The sequence below is a fragment of the Rhipicephalus microplus genome, chromosome 5, assembly GCF_043290135.1.
Source record: "Rhipicephalus microplus isolate Deutch F79 chromosome 5, USDA_Rmic, whole genome shotgun sequence".
NCBI lineage: Eukaryota > Metazoa > Arthropoda > Arachnida > Ixodida > Ixodidae > Rhipicephalus > Rhipicephalus microplus.
Window position 1 is genome coordinate 123,659,810 of NC_134704.1, and position 22,260 is coordinate 123,682,069.

Genomic DNA, 22,260 nt, shown 5'->3' on the forward strand with positions numbered 1-22,260 from the left:
TTTTGTACCACCGCAACTTACACCCCGACGGCGCGGAACTTTTACTCGTCGTACCGCATCACCTCCGAAAGGATGTTCTGCGACAATTCCACGATGCTCCAACTTCTGGACATCTAGGAGTCTCCAGAACTTACGACCGCATTCGACGACAAGTATTCTGGAAGGGTCTCTACAGCTCCGTTCGCTGTCACGTCGCATCTTGCGACCTCTGCCAGCACCGAAAGAAGCCTACGACTCCCCCTGCCGGTCTTCTTCAACCTATTGAAGTTCCAGCCGAGCCATTTTATCAAGTGGGGTTGGACTTGCTAGGTCCCTTTCCTACTTCTACAACTGGAAATAAATGAATTGCAGTGGCCACAGACTATGCCACTCGGTATGCAATCACTCGAGCGCTACCAACCAGCTGTGCAACCGACGTTGCCGACTTCCTGCTGTACGACATTATTCTCCAGCATGGCGCTCCGTCTCACCTGCTCACAGACCGTGGTCGCTACTTTCTATCTTGTGTGGTTGATGATCTACTCCGATCTTGTGCTACCCATCACAACTTCACCACATCTTACCACCCTCAGACTAACGGCCTGACGGAGCGCCTAAACCGCACATTGACAGACATGCTTGCCATGTACGTATCTACCGACCACACTGATTGGGACATAGCTCTTTCGTTTGTAACCTTCGCCTATAACTCGTCGCATCATGAAACAGTGGGCTACTCCCCTTTTTATCTACTCTTCGGACGTCATCCTTTACTGCCCTTCGGCACACTGCTTTCATCAGACCACCCATACTCCACTTCGTACGCTCAGGATGCGATCACCCGGGCCCTGACGGCACGCGTGGTAGCGCGCGTTCGGTTATCATCGTCGCAGAGAGCACAGAAGTCTCATTATGATCGTCGACATAGAGATGGCGTTTTTTCTGCGGGATTTCTTGTTCTCCTGTGGCTCCCATCTCGACGTGTCGGCCTCTGCGAGAAACTACTATCGCGATACGCTGGGCCCTACTGATTCATTCGTCAGGTCACACCTGTGACCTACAAGATTGCCGCTACCACAAACTCATCAGCTGCTGCATCCAGAACGGCAGTAGTCCACGTTTCTCGTCTCAAGCCCTACAACGCCGACTCGCTCATTTAACAGGCACCGAGACGGTGCCTTATGGGCCGGGGTGATGATACGTGTATGGAACTGTCGCCCAGACGCAGCTGAATTGGCACCCAAATGAAGAAGACGACAACGTGGTTGTTGTAGGCTGGACTCTCGAGCTTCTCCCGTTTTGCCTACATGACTGTGCACTCTCTATCCGTATTTATCCTACGGCTGCGAGAGGTACTGGGATCGATACCCAGCACCTCAACCAAAAGATGTTACGGGGAAGATTTATTCACCGAGAGCTGGTCTTGCTAACGGCTTAGAGAGCGCACAGTCATGCAGCCAAAACGGGAGAAACTCGAGAGTCCAACCCACAACAACCACGATGTCGTCTTTTTCATTTGCGTGCCAATTCAGCTGTGTCTGGGCGACAGCACCATACACGTATCTTCATCTTGTACAATTTCGTGGAGTTCAATAAGTGGTAATGACACACTACATTACACAAATGTGAGCTATGTATAATTTTTATGAACAGGGATAGTTATCGCAAACAGGCTGATGAACGTTCCGAGCAATGGACCTACTTCATCAAAGGCTTGGGCGAGTTACTTTTGAGTCGTTGACGCTCTGCCGCCTGGCGTCTGAAGGAAAGTATTATACAAAGAAAAAACTTGCCAGAAAACTTCAAAGAGCATCAGCTTGGTAACAAAAAAAAAAAACCTTGAGCACAACTGAATAGCAAATTTTTGCGTTCAAAGGAAAACGCAGGTTACTATAATAACCATTAGTCAATGGGGCTTTCGAGATGCGACGGTAGCGCCTGAACACACCACCCGTAGAGTTTTTTAAAATGAACTAGAGGGGAGTGAGGCACTGCGATCCTTCAGCGACCATGGTAATGACGTAGTACATAGATTTGCCTAGTCTTCGAGCTTGCGGGCTTCGAACACACTTTTGGCTTCATTTATTGTGGTGTTTTGGTTTCTGTTTCGAATGAAAAGGCAAACAATATTGAACTTCGCGACCATGGATTTGAATTTGTGAGCCTAAAAGGTTAAGGTGGGGAAGTGCAACGGCTGAACATTTGCCAATTGTCGTTTCGTGACGAAGCAGCTCCAAGTGACATGAAGCCAAACAAAGCTGAAATCTCAAAGATTAGGCAAGTCTGTGTACCACTCATCATTTACATGGTCGCGCTAGCCCTCTGAGGTGCAGCTCCCATAGACACTGTAGTGTCTATGGAAGCTGCATGCTACACAAGAGGGAATTCTGGCACTATAGTGCCAGAATTTTCTCTTATGTATCTATAGGAAACTATTGACCCCCCCCCCCCCCAGAGTGTGTTGAAACTAGGAATGTCAGACGCTGAAGTTGCTAGCAAGCAAATGATAATCACAAAATACGTCCAAAAAGAAGCGGCATTCAGAGAAATTTCTCATAAACAAAAATATTTATAGAGATAACAAAAAAATGTCGCTCAAATACGAATGGGAGTCGAAAAATGATAACTTGGGCTATTTTGTACTGCGAAAATATGCGCAGATATAGACGAAAGAAGTATACTTTTTCAACATTGTCTGTAGGGTGGTCTCTCCTCGGTTCTATGCTAATTTGCCTGAGCATGATTAACGTTAATCTTTTATTCCTCCAACATGTGTTAGACTGTTTGACTTGAGCCCCACCGCGGTGGTCTAGTGGCTAAGGTACTCGGCTGCTGACCCGCAGGTCGCGGGTTCAAATCCCGGCTGCGGCGGCTGCATTTCCGATGGAGGCGGAAATGTTGTAGGCCCGTGTGCTCAGATTTGGGTGCACGTTAAAGAACCCCAGGTGGTCTAAATTTCTGGAGCCCTGCACTACGGCGTCTCTCATAATCATATGGTGGTTTTGGGACGTTAAACCCGACAAATCAATCATCAATCACTGTTTGACTTGACATTTATATTGCCACGTTGTATTTCTCAAGTGTTGTTATCGCCCCAAAACACTACACAATGCTCAGTGCAAACCGCGCCTGCAGTTTTCGAGAAGCTTCCGGACTTTAGTAGATCATTTCGATAAGATCACGCCCACTCTGCGAGCTGTACAGATTATTCTGGAACCTACGCCACCGCCAGCGATAACGCTAGAACATTCGATGGCAAGAGCATAAATGCCGACGCACTTCGCCGCTTGTGAGTAGTTGATCGACGGCCGACGCTCCGTTCGCCGCTATCAAGTGTATGTATAGCGCCAGTCGAAGTATTGTAAATATGCCTACCCATGTTCACGATCTGTTGTAAATATATGTATTGTTAAGGCGTTTATTAGCCGGCAACGAGCGAGAATATCCAATGGCGACAGTCACAGCCAAGCACGGGCTCTCAGCGCGAGCGGCGTCCTTGTTGGGTAGCCCCACTAGGAGGTGCTCAAGAGTTCGACCCATTTCAGAGTTCGGAGGCTTCGCTACAATTACCCCGGGGTCGAAGAGGGAGCCGCCTGGCGACCTAACAGCTTGTTACTATGAGCGGGTCATAATAAGCCTTCAGGCGCTCCACGTTGACGATGTCTCGCCCACGGCGGCGCATGTCCGAAGATTGTTCAACGGGTTCGATCAGATGGTTGACGGGTGAGGTGCGCTCGATGACACGGTAGGGGCCTTCGTATTTGGGACATAGTTTGGAAGAGAGGCCAGCTACAGAGGTCGGGATCGAGAGCCATACAAGCGCACCGGGAAGGAACGTGGGCTCAGAAGTGATGGAGCCATCACGAATACTCTTCTGCTGCTCTTGCTCTTGCGTCGTAAAAGTCTTGGCAAGCTCGCGACACTCTTCAGCAAGCCTGGCTGTCTCGGAAATAGGTGTACACTCAGATGTATCCGGCGTGTACGGGAGTATCGTGTCCATGGTGTGCGACGGGTGCCTTCCGTACAGAAAGTAGAAAGGTGAAAAACCAGTCGTGCTCTGAGGGGCGGTGTTGTAGGCGTAGGTGACGAAGGGCAGTATATTATCCCAATTAGTGTGATTGGCAGCGACGTACATAGAAAGCATGTCGCCGAGGGTGCGGTTAAAACGTTCGGTGAGGCCATTCGTCTGTGGGTGGTAAGCAGTAGTTTTGCTGTGGACAGAATGGCACTCCGTCAGAATGGCTTCGACGACTTCCGACAAGAAGACACGGCCTCGATCGCAAAGAAGCTCTTGGGGTGGTCCGTGGCGCAGTATGAATCGATGCAGCAGGAAGGACGCAACATCGCGCGCAGTAGCCGCAGGGAGAGCGGCGGTTTCGGCGTATCGCGTTAAATGGTCAACGGCAACGATGGCCCAGCGGTTACCAGCCGATGTCAGAGGAAGTGGTCCATACAAATCGATACCTACGCGCCCAAAGGGACGGTCAGGGCAAGGTAACGGTTGCAGACCGGCGTGCGACATGTGGGCTGACGGTTTACGGCGTTGGCAAGTGAGGCAAGAGCGAACGAACTGCTGCACATAGCGGTACATCCCGCGCCAGAAGTAGCGTTGTCGAATGCGGTGGTAAGCTTTGGATACCCAAGAGTGCGAACATTGCGGATCAGAATGAAAAGATTCACATATCTCCGACCGCAGACTGCGGGGTATGACGAGTAACCACTGCTGGTCATTGGAGTCGTAATTGCGTCGGTGTAAGAGGCCGTCACGGATGGCGAAATGGTGAGCTCGACGACGCAAGGCACGCGTGGATGGTGTTGCGGACGGATCAGAAAGCAAGTCGATCAGCGGGGCGATCCAATTATCCTTTCGCTGTTCGATAGCAAGGATGTCAACATCGATGGCAGATACAGCAATTGAGGTTACTGAGCAGGGCACGCCGTCTTGAGGTAGAGGGGAGCGTGAGAGTGCATCAGCGTCAGCATGCTGGCGTCCGTTGCGGTACAGCACACGGATGTCGTAGTCTTGTAAGCGAAAAGCCCAACGGGCGAGACGGCCTGAGGGATCCTTCAATGATGAAAGCCAGCATAGTGCATGATGGTCGATGACGACATCGAATGGGCGACCATACAAATAAGGTCGAAACTTTGTAAGAGCCCAGACGATCACTAGGCACTCTTTCTCCGTGACGGTGTAGTTTGTCTCGGCTCTCGTGAGCGTACGGCTTGCATATGCTACGACATATTCAGGGAATCCGGGTTTTCGCTGCGCCAGGACAGCGCCGAGGCCTACACCGCTGGCGTCCGTGTGCACCTCCGTTGGGGCTGTGGGGTCGTAGTGGCGTAGAATGGGATGCGACGTCAACAAATGACGGAGTTTCGCGAACGCGTCGTCGCACTCGGATGACCACGAATTGAGGGGCCCGTTACTTCCAAGGAGCTTCGTCAGCGGCGATATGATCGTGGCAAAGTTTCGTATGAAGCGTCGGAAGTATGAGCACAGGCCCACGAAACTACGCAGTTCTTTAACAGATGCAGGTTTGGGGAATTCGGCCAAGGCCTGAAGCTTGGCAGGATCGGGAAGAATGCAGTCTTTGGACACGACGTACCCCAGTATGGTGAGTTGCCGTGCTGCAAAGCGGCACTTTTTCAGATTTAGTTGCAAGCCGGCATTGCTCACACGTGAGAAAACTTCTTTCAGACGTTGGAGATGCGCGGAGAAATCCGGAGCAAAGACAATGACATCGTCGAGGTAACACAAGCACGTGTACCATTTCAAGTTGCGCAGAACGGTGTCCATCATGCGCTCAAAGGTCGCAGATGCATTACATAGACCAAACGGCATCACGTTGAACTCATACAAGCCGTCTGGCGTGACGAAGGCGGTCTTTGGTCGAGCGTCGTCAGCCATGGGTACTTGCCAGTAACCCGAGCGCAGATCGAGGGAAGAAAAAAAATCGGCTCCACGAAGGCTGTCAATCGCGTCATCGATGTGTGGCAGTGGATAAACATCCTTGCGAGTGATCTTATTGAGCCGTCTGTAGTCCACACAGAACCGCACAGAACCGTCTTTCTTCGCAACAAGAACAACAAGAGACACCCATGGACTGTCCGAGGGCCGAATAACGTCGCGTCGGAGCATATCGTCTACCTGATCATTAATTACTTGACGTTCAGCTGGCGACACGCGATATGGACGTTGCCGTAAAGGTGGATGGGTACCAGTGTCGATGCGATGCGTAACAACGGACGTGCGACCGAGAGAACTTCTACCGACATCGAAAGAAGAACGATAATCTTGCAACAGGTCCAGAAGTTGGGAACGCTGTACGGCCGTAAGGTTGTCAGCGATGGAGGGGCCAAATACATCAGCAGATGACGAATCAGAAGTGAAAACAGCATTGATGGTGCACGACCTGGGACCGCGCGTGTCATCGGGTACGTCCAGGACTTGTGCGTCGTCGACTGGTTCCACTCTGCCGAGACATTCCCCTCGAAGCAAGGTAACAGCGTACGGGGACGGTTTGGTTACAAAAATGGCAGCGTTGGCTTGGTTGACCTGCACGCTCGCGAAAGGTACTAGCAACCCTTTCCTGCTGCAAGCACGGTCAGATGGCGAAACAAGTGCAATGGTGTCGGAGAGACCAGCGCAGTAGACAGACACAGCCGTCGTCGAGTTTGGAGGCACTGTTGTATCGTCTTTCGTTAGAATCTTGCTCAGTGTCGAGGGACTGTCTTCTGGCGTCAAATGCGAGAAGGGTGAGAGCTCAATTTCGGCGGCGGCACAATGGATGACGGCGTCATGGCGGGAGAGAAAGTCCCATCCCAGGATGACGTCATGAGAGCATGCCGGAATGATGATGAACTGGGCGACATACAGAACGTCCTGGATGACAACGCGAGCTGTGCACCCTGCAGTAGGATGAATACGGTGCAAACTTGCAGTACGGAGGGATAACCCAGAAAGTGGCGTCGTCACTTTTCGAAGTAAGCGGCAGAGTTTTTCGTCCATAACTGATACGGCAGCTCCAGTGTCAATAAGAGCCGATGCACAAACACCGTCCACAAGCACGTCAATGACATTCAAGGGGCTGCTCTGAGGGTTTTCACATTGCGATAGCGTCGCAGTCCTTGCCTCGGGGACTGCGACGACTAATTTTCCCGCTCATGAGCAGCCGCACTTGGCCGCATGGGGGACAGGGAACGACGTCGTGGAGACGGCGATCTTCGAGATGGACCTGGGCGAGATCGAGGTGACATAGACGGCGGTTCTTCGCGATAAGGACGGCTGAGTTGGCCAGCAACAGGTGAAGAAATCGGAGCCGGCTGTATGCGATGGCAATAACGGGCCACGTGACCGGCGTAACCACAGGCAAAGCAGATGGGCCGGTTGTCGGGTGTGCGCCATCTGTTCACCGGGGTAGGTCTCACCCATGTCGCAAGGGCCGATGGACGGAACGGTGGCTGCATGGTGGACTGAAGCAGAGGCTGAGGGGTTACGTCAACATACGTAGCGGGCATACCCGCTGCAAAGGACGGAGGTCGAGCGGCAGCTTCGGCGTAAGTCAGAGGGGCGGGTGCTGGAACGACTTGGGGCGGCCTGGCGACCACTTGCGCGTAACTCAGGGGCGCAGGAGCCGGAGGCTGTGGGGTGTGGTACGCAGGCATTACCTCCGCTATTTCCTGTTCAATCGCTCGACAGATGGGAGGGAGAAGGGTAGTAGGCGATTGTTGAATGGTCGGTTGGTGGGCAAAGGGCAGGAGCGAGAACTGACGCGCGATTTCCTCACGAATGAAGGACTTTAGGTCTGCCATCAACGCCACTTGGCCACAACTGGCCTCCAAGCCAGCAAGCGTTGCAGCTCGTGGTGGGGAGCGTCGGGTCATCGAACGCTTCCGGTGGAGCTCCTCGTGGCTCTGGCACAGTGTGATGACCTCAGCCACTGTGCCGGGGTTTTCGGCGAGCAGCATCGTGAAGGCATCATCGTCAATGCCTTTCTTGATGTTTCGGATCTTGTCAGACTCAGACATGGTGGGATTAAATTTGTTGCATAGGTCCTGGACGTCTTCAATATAGCTGGTGAATGACTCACCAGCCTCCTGAGCACGTTCACGCAAGCGCTGCTCGGCTTGCAGCTTGCGAACAACAGGGCGGCCAAAGACGTTGATAATTGCGGTCTTAAAATCGGACCAGGTGGCAAAATCGGACGCGTGGTTGTTGTACCACAAACTGGCAACACCCGTTAAGTAGAATACCAAGTTGGTCAGTTTGCCGTCCTCGTCCCATTTGTTGGGGACGCTCACGCGCTCGTAAATGGCGAGCCAGTCCTCCACGTCAGTGCCATCAGCGCCAGTGAAGATGGGTGGATCGCGGATTCGGGGGCACCGGGACAAGGGGGTGGCATTGGAGGCGGCGTTTGCTGAGAAGCGTCGTGGTACATAGTAGATGGCAGGGTACGTGATCGTAGCTCCAAAGGCATAGACGGGGATCGCAGCACTCTCCACCAAATTGTTAAGGCGTTTATTAGCCGGCAACGAGCGAGAATATCCAATGGCGACAGTCACAGCCAAGCACGGGCTCTTAGTGCGAGCGGCGTCCTTGTTGGGTAGCCCCACTAGGAGGTACTCAAGAGTTCGACCCATTTCAGGGTTCGGAGGCTTCGCTACAGTATATATGATTGTAAATACATATTTGTGTTTTTTATGAATGTATGCGTAGTTTAGCACAAACTTGTATATATATATATATATATATATATATATATATATATATATATATATATATATATATATATATATATATATATATATATAATGAGGGAGACGGCGATGCTCGCATCGAACGCGTCATTCGAAGGTCGTAGGTTCGATTCCTGCTCACGGCTGGTTATTTTTTCATCCACTTTTCTTTCTTCTTTCTTCGTATTTACATTCCATTGGTTCTAATAACTTCCCCTGTACATTCCTTGGCATTACTGTCTGTTAGATCGCATTATTATTGTGTTAAAACACGGAAAAACGAGCCCTTAGGTATACACTTCTTTCCCTTATATATATATATATATATATATATATATATGTGTGTGTGTGTGTGTGTGTGTGTGTGTGCCGCTATACTCGGCGACAGCTTTTCTTGACATTGGAGCGAAGGCTATGAGGCGGGGCCTCCGCACATTTGTGTTACTACGCAAGTTGTCCGGCAGCTTGCAGCCGATTTTGGTTCCAGTTTCGCTTTTCGTTTGCTCGCTGCGCTAGTGTGTTTATTATAGCAAAATTATAGCAAAATTATAGCAAAATGTTTATTATAGCACCCTCACATGCTCTTCGAGAGTAACCGAATTTGATGTGGAATTAGAACAACTTCGGGCTCTCCGACGGCGTGCGGAACGAAGGTACCGACGCACGAAAGCAATCGACAATTTACGAATCGCTAGACGTCTTCAGAAGAAGATACAACGCCGCATAGACAAGCTAGAGTCACAACGTTGGGCAGCCTTCTGCGCTTCGTTAGATCCTCGCAAGCCTTTATCACACTTGTGGAGGACAATAAGAGGGCTCCGGACATCTCCCATTCAGCGGTCTTCATTCAAGGCTCTAGCCCTCTCTCAACAGAGATCGGAGGTCGACGTGGCAGAAGAGTTCTGTGCCAAATTATCTGGTCAACTCGCAGATCCCAACATCTCCACGCTCTCACGTGGTGGCACGACATCACACGATCACCACATGGACCAATTTTTTTCTATTCATGAGCTTAAAGCAGCACTGGCTTTGTGTAGACGGACATCAGCACCCGGGCCTGATGGAATATCATACAGAGCACTGTGTCACCTTGGTGAGTGTGCGAGGAGTGCCCTCCTCGAGATATACAACGACTCGTGGCGAGAGGGCACCCTCCCAGTTAACTGGAAGACCAGCCGTTTGGTTCCATTACTGAAGCCTGGCAAGTCACCATTGGTGCTCACATCATACCGCCCGATCGCACTGGCTAGTTGCTTGGGCAAAGTGATGGAGAGGATGGTACTTGGACGGCTAGAATGGTTCCTGGAGCATCACAACATCTACCCGGACGCTATGACGGGATTTCGCCGTGGCCGGTCATCAATTGATAGCGTCATAGACCTGGTCAGCTACGTGCAACACGAAAAAGGCCGTAAGCGTCTCTGCGCTTCTTTATTTCTTGATGTTAAAGGGGCGTACGATAACGTCACACATGAAGCTGTCCTCACCGCTCTCAAGGAGGTAGGAGTGGGTGGTCGGATGTTTCAGTGGCTACGCAGCTATCTCTCTGAGCGATCCTTTTTCGTGAGGACCGAGGATGGTGACACTTCGCTACATTACCGCCACCGTGGTGTTCCCCAGGGTGGCATACTTAGCCCTGTACTATTCAACCTGACGCTAATAGCTCTCAATGAGCATCTGCCAAGTACTGTCAGATTGTCAATGTACGCGGACGACATCTGCGTTTGGACGTCTGCAGTAACACGTCTACAGCTGCGAGCGCGAATTCAGAGAGCTGCCACTCAAGTTGCTATTTACCTCCGTCAACGAGATCTGGAAATTTCCTCTGAGAAATGTGCACTAGTGGCATTTACGCGCAAACCAATGCATAACTACAGCGTTCTGATAAACAGCGAAAGAATACGTCACCTCCGATCATACAAGTTCCTAGGTGTTATAATTGACAGAGACCTCTCATGGAGCTCACATGTATCATGCATGAAAAGGCGATTGACAGGCATCTGTCATTTGTTCAAGTTCTTCGCTGGAAAGAACTGGGGAATGTCCACAACTGCTATGTTGCGACTATACAGGTTTCTTTTCCTTGGATTCCTTCGGTACAGCCTACCTGTGTTAACCAACGTAAGTAAAACAAGCCTACGAATGCTTCAAAGTGTCCAGGCTGAAGCACTCCGGATATGTTTAGGCTTGCCCCAAAGTGCGTCAACAGCGGCAACTATCGCCATCACAAGGGACAACCTCATCAAAACCCACATTATTGTGGAAGTGCTGAGGACACATATACGACACCTAGCTCGAACCCCTCGACATCACCTAGCTTCTCTACCAGTGGTCCGACCATGCACATCTTACTGCAAAACAGTGACCGCACATGGTGAGTCGATCCCAACTTCGTTCTCTCCTGCCGCTAGACCTGTGACTCCGCCATGGTGCCTCGCTCAACCAATGATTATTATTAACATACCTGGCGTCGAGAAAAAGGCCAATTTGTCGTCACCGGCTCTAAAACAGCTCACACTACTTCTCTTGTATGAGAAACATCAAGACTCCACACATATCTACACTGACGGATCGGTTCAGCCGGACAGCTCTACAGGAGCAGTAGTGATACCAAGGTTGGCCACGACAATTAAATTCAAGACATCTCACGCAACAACATCAACGGCAGCAGAATTGGCAGCACTTCGTGCCGCGTTGCAATTTGTAGTTTATCAACCTACACGCAAGTGGACTATTTTCTGCGACTCGAAGGCGGCACTGCAGTCTCTACTATCAGCCTTACGCCGTGGACCACACGAGCAGCTGGTACTAGAGATAGCAGAGATTATACACCACCTGACTGAGAAAGTGCACCAAATTACATTGCAGCGGTTGCCCAGTCACTGCGGAATCATCGACAATGAACGGGCCGATCAAGCTGCCAAATCAGCCCACACAGAAGATCATAAACTGCGACTACCACTTTCTAGGACGGATGCTGCACGAGAGCTCCGCAGACTTGCTCGCCGGCAAACCACATCACAATGGAATCAGCCACACTTCAAGCATGCAAGCATGCCCGACAGTACTCGCTTGACCCTACGCTAAGTCTTCAAGTCCCGTCGAGGCTTCGCCGAACAGACCAGACCCTGTTATGTAGGCTGTGGTTGGGCGTTGCATTTACCAACGCCTACGCTTTCCGCATTGGGATGGCCGACACCGCAGCCTGTGGCCACTGTGGCAAGGAGGAAACCATTCAACATGTTCTTTGTGAGTGCATAGCGTATAGTAGGCAGCGACTATGCCTTCGCAGGGAACTCAACAAATTAGATGATCAGCCTCTGTCGGAGCAGGAAATTCTGCAGTATCGTCAGGATGCGACTTCACAGAAGAGGACCCTGAAAGCGCTGCTGCACTTTTTGCGATTGACCGGCCTTGCTGAACGGTTGTAGCTGGGACGCCCTTCCTGTGTGTGTTTTCGTTTTTTTTTTATGAGTGCGCATGCGTTTTTTTTTCCCTCTATCTAACCCCTCTTTCTTGCCCCTACTTCCCCACCCCCAGCGCTGGGTAGCAAACCAGATGCCAATATCTGGTGAACCTCCCGGCCTTTCCTTTCTCACTCTCTCTCTCTCTTTCTCTATAGCAAAATGTATGCATGCAAAATGGGAACGTCAGAGTTAAACTTTGATGAGAGTGCATACATGCAGCTAGTTACTGTGCTGTTTATATACTGGTACACATAAAATTTTCCGTTGTTCAGAACGTTTTCCCAGCCTTATTCAGCCTTTATAACAGTGAAGTTTAGGTTCCGTGTTCAGCCCAGTATATACGGGTAAGCGCCACACGTGATCGAATGTTAACGTTTACGGTATTGAGCCCTGGTACAGGCGAAATGGAAGGCCGGTTGCGGCACGATCCGGCCACGGGCCTGTCTTATTTCAGTTTTGCTGTATTCGGTTTACGCCCTCAAAAGCTGTCAGCAATGATTGGCGCAGACTGTGCCTCAGTGTTCGAGAAGCCTCACAATTGTTGTAGATCGTTGTTAAGATTGCGCGCAAGACGCGAATAGTGAAGCTTATTTCAGAGCTTGCGTGGTCACCAGTGATAAGGCTGGAAAGTTCGATGCGTGATGTATAAAAGACGGCGCGTCCCAACGATGAGCAGCTTTTCCACGGCCGATGCTGTGCTCGCCGCTGCAAGAGCAAGCAGCAGACGCAGCCGGCGTGCGGAAAACGTGGTGCCGTCCAAGAAATAAAAAAGAAAAAAAAAAAACTAGGGCGCACGATAACTTCTTTTCCATGAACAGCGTCCCATACTTGTTCTATCCTTATAATGAAGAAAGTTTTATTTATTCGGGCCAGGTAGCTATTAGAATCAGAAAATAAAATAGGTACTGTTTCCTGGCGCGCGCGCATGCAGGCGGTTCGGCTCTATAGCTTCCACAGTGCTGTCAAGAAAAGCTGTCGCCGAGTATAGTTTCCTCTATGGATAATGGAGTTTGTATGCCACATAGTGCACAAGAGGGGTGTCTAAACGAGCACTGTATGTATAAAATGATGTAAAGAGTTTTTTTTTTGAGTTTAAAGTTAATAAACTTCTCTTTGTATCAGTCCAAGACTGCTACTGTAATCAGAGTTTCCGTTTACTGGGCACAGGTTCGCCCAAATAAACAGTTAAATTCCAACACAAAGTCTCCTGTCTTCGGCCACATGACGACCCCGTGACAATATACTAAAAGCCATTGACAAACATTCCAATACTGAATGGCAAATGCGCTATTGGAGAACGTGGTCACCACTAAGATATTTGCTGGGAAAATTCAAATGAGCCCCAAACGCGACAAGCGACTGTAAAATTCTACAAGCGACTTGGTAAAAAGAGAAGCCCAAAAACCGCTTATTAAAAGTGGAACTGGCCACCCTGGTTGAAACCACAAAATGGGGTGTGGCAAGGGGGCTCTTCTTTTTTTCCAGGTGGGGGGGGGGGGGTTATAGTTACGGAACCAGGGGAGATTTTGGCGGCAGACGACGAACGTTAGTGGAACAAATGCGTAGAAGAGAGACCTTTCAGCGCGTCGTATAATTCGAGTGTCTCTCTTTTTTTTTTCCGTTTCCTTCGCAGCTGATGCCGACGGTATGCTGTGAGCGATAAGTAAGAGCTACTTGGCGTCCTTTGGTCAGTGACCGATGCTGACTGGTTGAGTCACCTGTGTAAGTGTGTATACAGTCACAGCCGCCTCTTACGCTATTTTTTTCTTTTCTTTGACCGAGCTTATTGGCTTGCTTCGTACCTTGTCACCGATGCGGCTCAAGTACTCCGCCTTGCGCAGGTAGCCATCGCGAACCTCCGTCTCGCTCAAGTTCTTCTCGGCGTCCTCGATGGCCGCGTCGAGGCGCGCCAACTCGGCCACGTTGGCAGCCCTCATCTTGGCCGCCAACTCTTGATCGATGGCCCAGTTGAGATCAGCGCAAGTCTCCTCGTAGAAAGGTGCCATGTCTACAACAAAGCGTGCATCACAGAAAGCGAAGAAAGCAACAAATTGTTCAGCTTGAATACATGACTCAAATGTTTTGAGGTTATATTGAAAGAATGATGGTGCAATGTTTGCGCCATCAATTCAAGTTCAGCTATGCACCAACTAGCCCGATAGCAAACATTACGAAGCGACAAATCGTTTTCGACTTGAGTGCAAATGAAGGTGCATCCAACTCTTCATTAAAAGAACAACAGTTATCGCCAAACATCAAACAATTGTGTATACGTTCTAAAAGACAGCGTCAAAACGTACGCAAGATAAAAATCGAGGCAACAAAAACACCCAATAGCGATTGAAGAGGCACCTGTGGCGGAAAAAAAAAGAAGGCACAAAAACTTTTCCGCGCAGTTTTTTTTTTTTTTACAGTGAATGCTTACCAACCATCTCTTTTTTCTATTTTTTTAACCTTCGAAGTACACGAAAAGGTTATGTAGTACTCTTTCGTAGCGAGGCGTAACAGATTCAGTGTAACTGCATGTAATGAGCTCCTTGGCTTTTTTGTGCCCTAAAGTGTTAAAACACCATGCTACAACAGCTTAGCTGAATAATTATTCTTCTCACGCTAGCAATAGTCAAACAGAATAGCACGGTCACGCGGAGGCCGAAAGACGCCAAGGTTAGGCGGGCCTATGAAGTGTACTCACCATGATCGGTGATGGCGGTCATGAGATCCTGCTTGAGTTTGTCGTTGTGGGGCTCGTGTCGGGCTAGCAGGAACTTCATCTGTGCCAACTCAAGGTCGGGATTCTTCGCCAGGCTGTCTTCTTCCAAATTTTCTAGGGGCATGGTCAACAGGGGCCGACTCCTAGCGTGACGAATAAACAATGCACCTCGGGCGCTTCGGACTCCTCGTCGTTGTCTTCTTCTCACCCTGCTACACCCTGCTAAGGAAACATGATTATGATGATGATGATGATGATGATGATGATGATGACCTCTTATGGATGGCCCCACCCACAGAGGGGGATGGGCCAAGAACCGGGCGGCAGGATACTTAAATGAAACTAAAATGAAAATGAAGCCAATCTGAAAAAGTAGTTGAAAAATAATACTACCAAAAAAAAAACAAAAATGTTTGCTGAGCAAGTGGTCAAACCATTTCTTGTTTTTGATAGACATGACTGCCAAACGTCCGCGAGCCGGCTGCACGAGCCCAAGGAGGTATCAAAACGATCACGAGCAAGGAAGACTCAAGCCGGTAGGTGCGTTACGAATTAGACGCTGAAAAGAAAATTGAGTCGTGTCTCGCTGTGTTGGAGTCAACTGAGCGAGACGCTCAAAGGGAGCTAAGGGATTCCTCTTTAATCATGGATGCATGGACTCGTTGACGTACTTATGGTGTTGTACTGCTCAGCGGTGAAACCATACTCATTTCAGCCGCGTGGTCAACTGCGGAAAGATCATTTATTGTCTTTGAAAACTCCCATTCTGGCAAAAAATGACCGTGAAGATGGTTTTAATGTTAAGTAGGCGATGTACACTATGGTTTAACGTACGTCAGTCGGCCGGTTTTCCGCCGGTTTTCCGCCGGTAGCGATATACTATCATAACAGAGAATGCCTACGTTCGGTTTCCGAACGCACTCAGTTAAAGTACAAGACCTGAGCATATATTTACACATACAAATTCAAATTTCATTATGAGGGCAGTATATGATGCTCTCCAGCATTAAAAAAAATTAAAAATTAAAAAAAATTTGCCGATACCACGTACCTTGGGAATCGATGTTGCGCGAAGCATGTTGATGCAAGGTGAATATGTTTAATTTTTTCTATTGGAGTGAGACGTTATAAAGGTGCACTCAATATATTGTCACGTACTAAAAATGTCTTCAACTTGGAAGAACTAAGCCGGTGGGGAGACGCACCGAAAACTGGCAAGATGGCTGCTTCAATAATCAACAACTACTAGCCAGAGCACGCGCTGCCCCAGAACATTGTCTTCCATTCTCGCGGGCAGCCATGGCTTGCGCTCACTGTAACTAGCGGCCAAGTGGAATTATTCTCCCTGTGAAAAAAAAAAAGCATCGCTCTGAGGCTCGGAAATTACAAAGGCAAAGTCGGGGCGAACCAATAGAAAATATGCACATACCAAACAGCGATAAGGTCCATGCACAGTCACACCACCGCGTGAAGTACGGCTTCAGTCGCACTACGTGCAGAATCTCTGAGGAGTGCCTTCGCCGCCGTGGCGAGAAGGCGCCGTCAGGGACTATTTCATAGTTCACATGACTCACGCGTCGCAACAGTTTGTATGGTCCAAAGTAGCGACTGAGCAGTTTTTCTGACAATCCCTGGTGTTGGACTGACCTCCACACCCAAACTTGATCGCCTGGATGGTATTCAACTAGTCGATGGCAAGCGTTGTAGCGGCATGCGTCTGTACACTGCTGGTGCGTAGTGTGTAGGCATGCTCACTCGCGTGCTTCGTCGGCGTACTGGGTAAGCTGCATAGCATCAGGAGTGATCAAAGCGTCGCAATTGCGTGGAAGCATCACATCCAGCATGGTCTGGACCTCACGTTCATAGACAAGACGGAAAGGCGTGAATCGCGTAGTTTTCTGGACGGCAGTATTGTACGCGAATGTGACGTACGGTAGCACCTGGTCCCAGGTCTTATGCTGGAAATCTACGTACAAGGATAACATGTCAGCGATGATCTTGTTGAGTCACTCTGTCAGCCCGTTGCTCTGCGGATGATATACCGTGGTCTTGCGATGGCTCGTGTAGCTGAGCTTGAATACGTCATGAATGAGCTGGGTCCTGGGTGCTGTTCTGTCTGCGATTACGCACGGCGGGGCGCCATATCGAAGAACGATCTGGTCCATAAAGAATTGGGTGACGTCGGAATCCGTAGCGCGTCGTAGTGCCTTTGTTTCGGCGTACTTCGCCAAATAGTTTGTGGCTACTACGATCCACTCGTTGCCGGCAGATTACAGCGGAAAGGGTCCCAGTAAATCCATTCCTCTTTGATCAAATGGCGCTCTGGGTGATCCTATTGGTTGAAAAAGCCCCGCGGGCTTCAGTGGCTGGGATTTGCGGCGTTGACATTCCCGGCAACTTTTAACGTATCGCTTAACGGATGCAGAAAGCTTAGGCCAGCAGTACGCTTGTCGAACTCGAGTGATAGGTCGAGAGGAACTTAAGTGACCAGATGTCGGCTCATCGCGGCAGGCAAGAAGAATGTGGTCACGCATGTCAGTTGGCACAATTAGAAGATAGGTTATCTCATTGCTGTTGGCGTTTTTCTTACACAGGACCCCATCTCGCGTACAGAACGATGACAGACTACGAGAAATACATCCAGGTATGGAAGCGTTGCGTCCTTCAAGGTTTTCGATAACTGTGCGAATTTCATCGTCTGCGCGCTGTCGTGTAATCAGATATGTTCTAGTAAGGGCCCCAAGGAAACCACCGTCATCCTCGCTGTCATGGCCACAAACTTTGACAGGTGCACGGGATAATAAATTAGCATCTTCGTGCTTGCGGCCCGATTTGTGAGCGATCGGGAAATTGTATTCCTGCAGACGAAGACACCATTGTGCCAGTCGCCCACACGGGTCCCGTTGGTTGGCTAACCAGCACAACGAATGATGGTGGGTCACTGCCTTGAGTGGCGTCCATAAAGATAAGGCCTAAATTTCATCTTGGCCCATACAACAGCGAGGCACTCTTTCTCTGAAGTGGAGTAGTTGACCTCAGCACGGGAAAGAGTGTGGCTAGCGTACGCTATCCCTCACTCTGCGCCATCTTGTTGTTATACGAAGACAGCACCAAGACCCACATTGCTGGCGTCAGTATGAATGTCAGTATTAGCGTCTTGGTCAAAGTGAGTGAGGACTGGTGGTGTCTGCAAATGCTCCCGTAGCTCAAAGAAAGCTGCGTCCTGTTCTTCCTCTCAGACGAATGAAACATCTTCACGAGTGAGTCGTGTGAGCGGTTCAGCAATCCTAGAAAAATAGGCTATAATGTGGCGATAGTATGCGCAGAGCCCTAGAAAGCGATGTACTGCCTTCTTATCACGTGACAATATGCACAAATTCACGCACATATATACGTTAAATAGTCGCATATGTTTTATATTAGCAGTTGTTTTCAGTTGCGTGACTATGCTGAGTGCAACATGGTTACTAGCAACACCAGAAGGGGTAAGTTGACAAAGTGTTGGTGTTTGTGCTAGTGCTCACAAGGATGGTAGCGCTCAACGCCGCTGCACAAATCAAATTCAGCGGGTGGCACCTAACTACAATCGACGTTAACCCGACATGACGGCTGTGTCATAGGAGTACATATGTAGTGTTCATAAAGTTTTATAACCAGGACGACGACCACATTGGACGTTTCACGAACAGTACGGTCAATTTGCATAGTGTTTCCGAGACCTGGCGTTGCTCTGTGGTAGGATAGTTGAATGTCAAGCAGAATGCTGGGCTTCGATTCCTGCTGGGACACTGACATTTAATCATTGAATTCGTCTCGTCAGCCCTGCCTGGCAGCTTTTTCTTAATGGTAGATAGCTAAATTTACCTATGTGTGCTCTCAGCATTCCTGGGTGGATAAAAATGTATCACCTGTGGCACATACCCGCCCGGGTATGTTCCACCAATTTTCGGAAAGTGTTGGACGACATACGCGACGACATTGTGACATTATTGTGACATTACCAGCTGATCATATTCATCAAATCATCTTACCGTCCCATACTAATTTTGGTTTACCTCAAGTTAAGGGGGTGATCACGAGAGCAACCAACCGTCGATAGATAGATAGATAGATAGATAGATAGATAGATAGATAGATAGATAGATAGATAGATAGATAGATAGATAGATAGATAGATAGATAGATAGATAGATGAAAATTTGTTCTGGTGTTTGGGAAACATTGAATGTGTACCACAGTGCGGGTCAATCATGGGCATGTGCAGCTTGGGTATGTGCCACTACTAGACATGCATAACTGTAAATGCTTTGATTCTTGCATTCGTTTGTATTGCGATATTTTTGCACGCTCCCACCAGCGAACGCGTCGCTCGCCCGTTGCTTCGTTCCTGTTTTAACATGGTGGCTACTTTCGTTTAATGTAAATGTGCTTCGTTTCTTTTATAAATAACCGTATATTTTTATAAATAACCGTACACGTCCGCCACAGTAGAGCAGTGGTCAAGGTTTAGCTTGGCTGTTAACCCGAAGGTCGCGGATTCGATTCCGACCATGGAGGTCGCATTTCGATTGAGGTGAAGTGATAGGGGCCCCGTATACTGCGCAATGTCAGTGCACGTTAAATAGCACCAGATAGTACAAATTTCCCGAGCTCTTCATTACCATGTATTTCATAACTATACCGTGGTTTTGGCACGTAAAACTCGATATATTACAATATTAGGTCCTGAACACACAGCTTTGCTTTGTGCACGGAATTCCCAGTGTCCTGGCCGTACTTGTTCTCGACACATATGCACAATGTGATGGCACCAAGAGCCCCAATTTTTTATACAGCGTGTCTCATAATTCGATCATGGTTTTTGCACGGAGAACCCTAGAACAAACATTTAGACTCAGTTGGAGGTATCCAACATTGGCTCGCGTCTGTTTAATGGGGGAACTATAAAGAGCATTGATGTGTTAGTAATATGTTTAAATTCCAAGGTCTGCAGACGATGTTTCTTAGATGCATGCCAAGCGACTAAGGAACATTTTAGCCACGAATAGTTAAGTGAAGCTTTTGGATACATCGACCACTTTTGGTGTGCTACGGCCATGTAGCTGCGCTAGAGGTAAAGATAATCAGCCCTGATTATCACGTTTCTCAGGTTTACATGTCTACATAGACCCACACACGCATACAAACGCCTACAAAAGATTTCTGGCTATGCTCCTGACTACAATATGCTGAAATGATTCAGAAACTTTGTGTATTTGGCGGGAAAATAATAATGCTTGGCATTGCACTAAAGTGCTTGCAGTGCTTGCACATTGCCCTAAGGTTTATTGACGTTCCAGAACTGTCCTGGGCATTTTAAAAATTCATTAGGCTCCAAATTTCACGACAACTCATTGAAAATGCACTGCGTGCCATATGACCTCGCACTATATCACTGCTACGGATATTGCGGGGGGGGGGGGGGGGGGCAAAATAATAAATCTGTCCACTGGAAGCAGCGTTAGAATCAGGCCACTAGTGCATCTCTCACTACCATCTTTCACTATGACACGCGAATGGATACAGAGGTATCATTTATTAGTAGCCCACGAATAAACAATGATTTTGTTATACGTTCCTTCGTATATCCGAATAGAATCGTGGGCGCCGCTGTCAAAGGCGCGCCTGATGTATGGACGCCCGGATTGAAGTCGATGGCAGGCAGGAATAAATCTGTAAGAATGACAAAGGTAAGGCCGCGTGGCCTGTATACTTCCATCACGTGTTGCGCTTTGCGGCTTTGGTCTTTGGCAACGTGTTCTACGAGCAGAGAAATTCAAGCGTTCTGGGCGCCACCCTCCGGGCAAATACAACGACAGAAATTGGAACAACTGGATGATTGAGTGATAGCTTCTAATAAACACTCGACAAGCTTCTTGTGTGGCCGCGTGGTGTCGCTGAAAACCCAGAGGGGCTTTCAAATCGCGAGAAACAGATCGGCTGGGCCACCACCGGTGTGGGTGGCACTGGGAGCATGTTTGGTGTAATTGTTTCAGAATTCAATCCACTCATCTTTACGACCTTGATGGTGACGTGCTGGTTGTATCGCAGCGCACCGGCGCAGTCTCTCGCTCGCTGTCTTAGGAAGAGGTTGTTGCTGTCGGCAGCCCAAGACCGGTGCATCTACAGCCAACGGGTCTCCGGCAGTGGCTGCCGTGCAGGTCGGCGACGGGAGGACCCGCGAAAAGACTGAAAACGAGGCCAGTCATCCAGAATACCGGGTTTCTCCACGACACCAGCGATCAGCGCGCTTGCGTTTCTTTCAACTGTCCTTGATTCGTAAGCGTAAGGTCCACAGGCGCCATCATGAGCGAAGATTGCGAGTCTGTCGACCGCGTGGAGAGTTTGGAGGCGCTGAGCTCCAAAGACGATGAAGACGACGCGCCAGAACCCATAGTTTTGAGGCCGGACGATGAGCAGGAACACTCCGCCTACACCAAGGGCATCATAGCGGTCGTGGGTTCACAGGCGAAGCCGCACATATGCTACCGCTATCCGGTAAGCAGGCCTATAAGTCCCAATGAATAATCCTTTTGTCTCAGACTCGTGGTAGCAATCAGGTAGTATTTGCCCTGTGAGTGCCAGAAAGAGCAGCACAATTAAAAAAATGAGGTGCAGATTCGTGGTTCCCTCGGTTCTTTATGTTTGGTTGGTTGTGAGTGCATAAATAGGCACAAACTATACAATTATTCAGTAGTGACAAAAAAACTATATTTACTACTGCAGGTACGTTTAACGGTGCCTCCTCAGGGATATTGTTTATGCCTGGCTAGAAAAAACAATAAAAAATGAATGGGAGTGTGTCAGCCCGCGCACAATGCCTGCGAAGGGAGACGCGATTACTTCCCTTTGAAGACTACGTTAAGAGAATGTCCTTCTCGCCATAACTATTTTTACTAGCACCATACGGATGGTAGCATGGCGGGCACTAGAACTCACCACCTTCTTCTTGATACCAAACACAATATGGTACGAACGCGTCATTGTTACCACGCCTGCACGGGAGTTTACTGCATGATACAGTATAGGGGTAAGTATCACTCGACACATACTTCGGTAATGTAACGCGAAATTTTTCGTTAGATACGCTGCATAATCACACGTAGTTTTCCATTCTGGAAATGAGAGTTGAGACTTTAATCAGCTCCATACACCAAGGGCTGCTTCTAAGCAGCAATGCGAAGCTCCGCGTGATGGTGCTTGGTCGATGGCAGCGCATCGCTGTGTGGAAGTTAGAATGCGTAAATGGGCATTTCTTAGGAGTTACACGGAGCGATTCAGTTGGTATGTCACCTGTAATGACATCTCTATAGAGATCAGCAAGAGACG

General features: G+C 49.1%; 2 protein-coding genes across 3 annotated transcripts in view; one reads left to right on the forward strand and one right to left on the reverse strand.

Moving 5' to 3' along the window:
• The window catches only part of LOC142817927 (26S proteasome non-ATPase regulatory subunit 6-like), a 36,861-nt gene extending 21,743 nt beyond the window's left edge, over positions 1-15,118 (reverse strand). Inside the window, exons 1-2 of the mRNA XM_075895897.1 lie at positions 14,875-15,118; positions 13,985-14,190 (exon numbers count right to left, since the gene is read on the reverse strand). Coding sequence (XP_075752012.1) covers positions 13,985-14,190; positions 14,875-15,016 — 348 coding nt within the window. The 5' untranslated portion in view covers positions 15,017-15,118. The remainder of the gene's footprint in view (positions 1-13,984; positions 14,191-14,874) is intronic.
• A 5,882-nt stretch (positions 15,119-21,000) lies between these two features.
• LOC142817924 (uncharacterized) overlaps positions 21,001-22,260 on the forward strand; it is a 30,595-nt gene continuing 29,335 nt past the window's right edge. For both annotated transcript variants that reach the window (XM_075895895.1, XM_075895894.1), the window contains exon 1: positions 21,001-21,429. In XM_075895895.1, the coding sequence (XP_075752010.1) occupies positions 21,238-21,429 (192 nt within the window). In that variant the 5' untranslated portion in view covers positions 21,001-21,237. The remainder of the gene's footprint in view (positions 21,430-22,260) is intronic.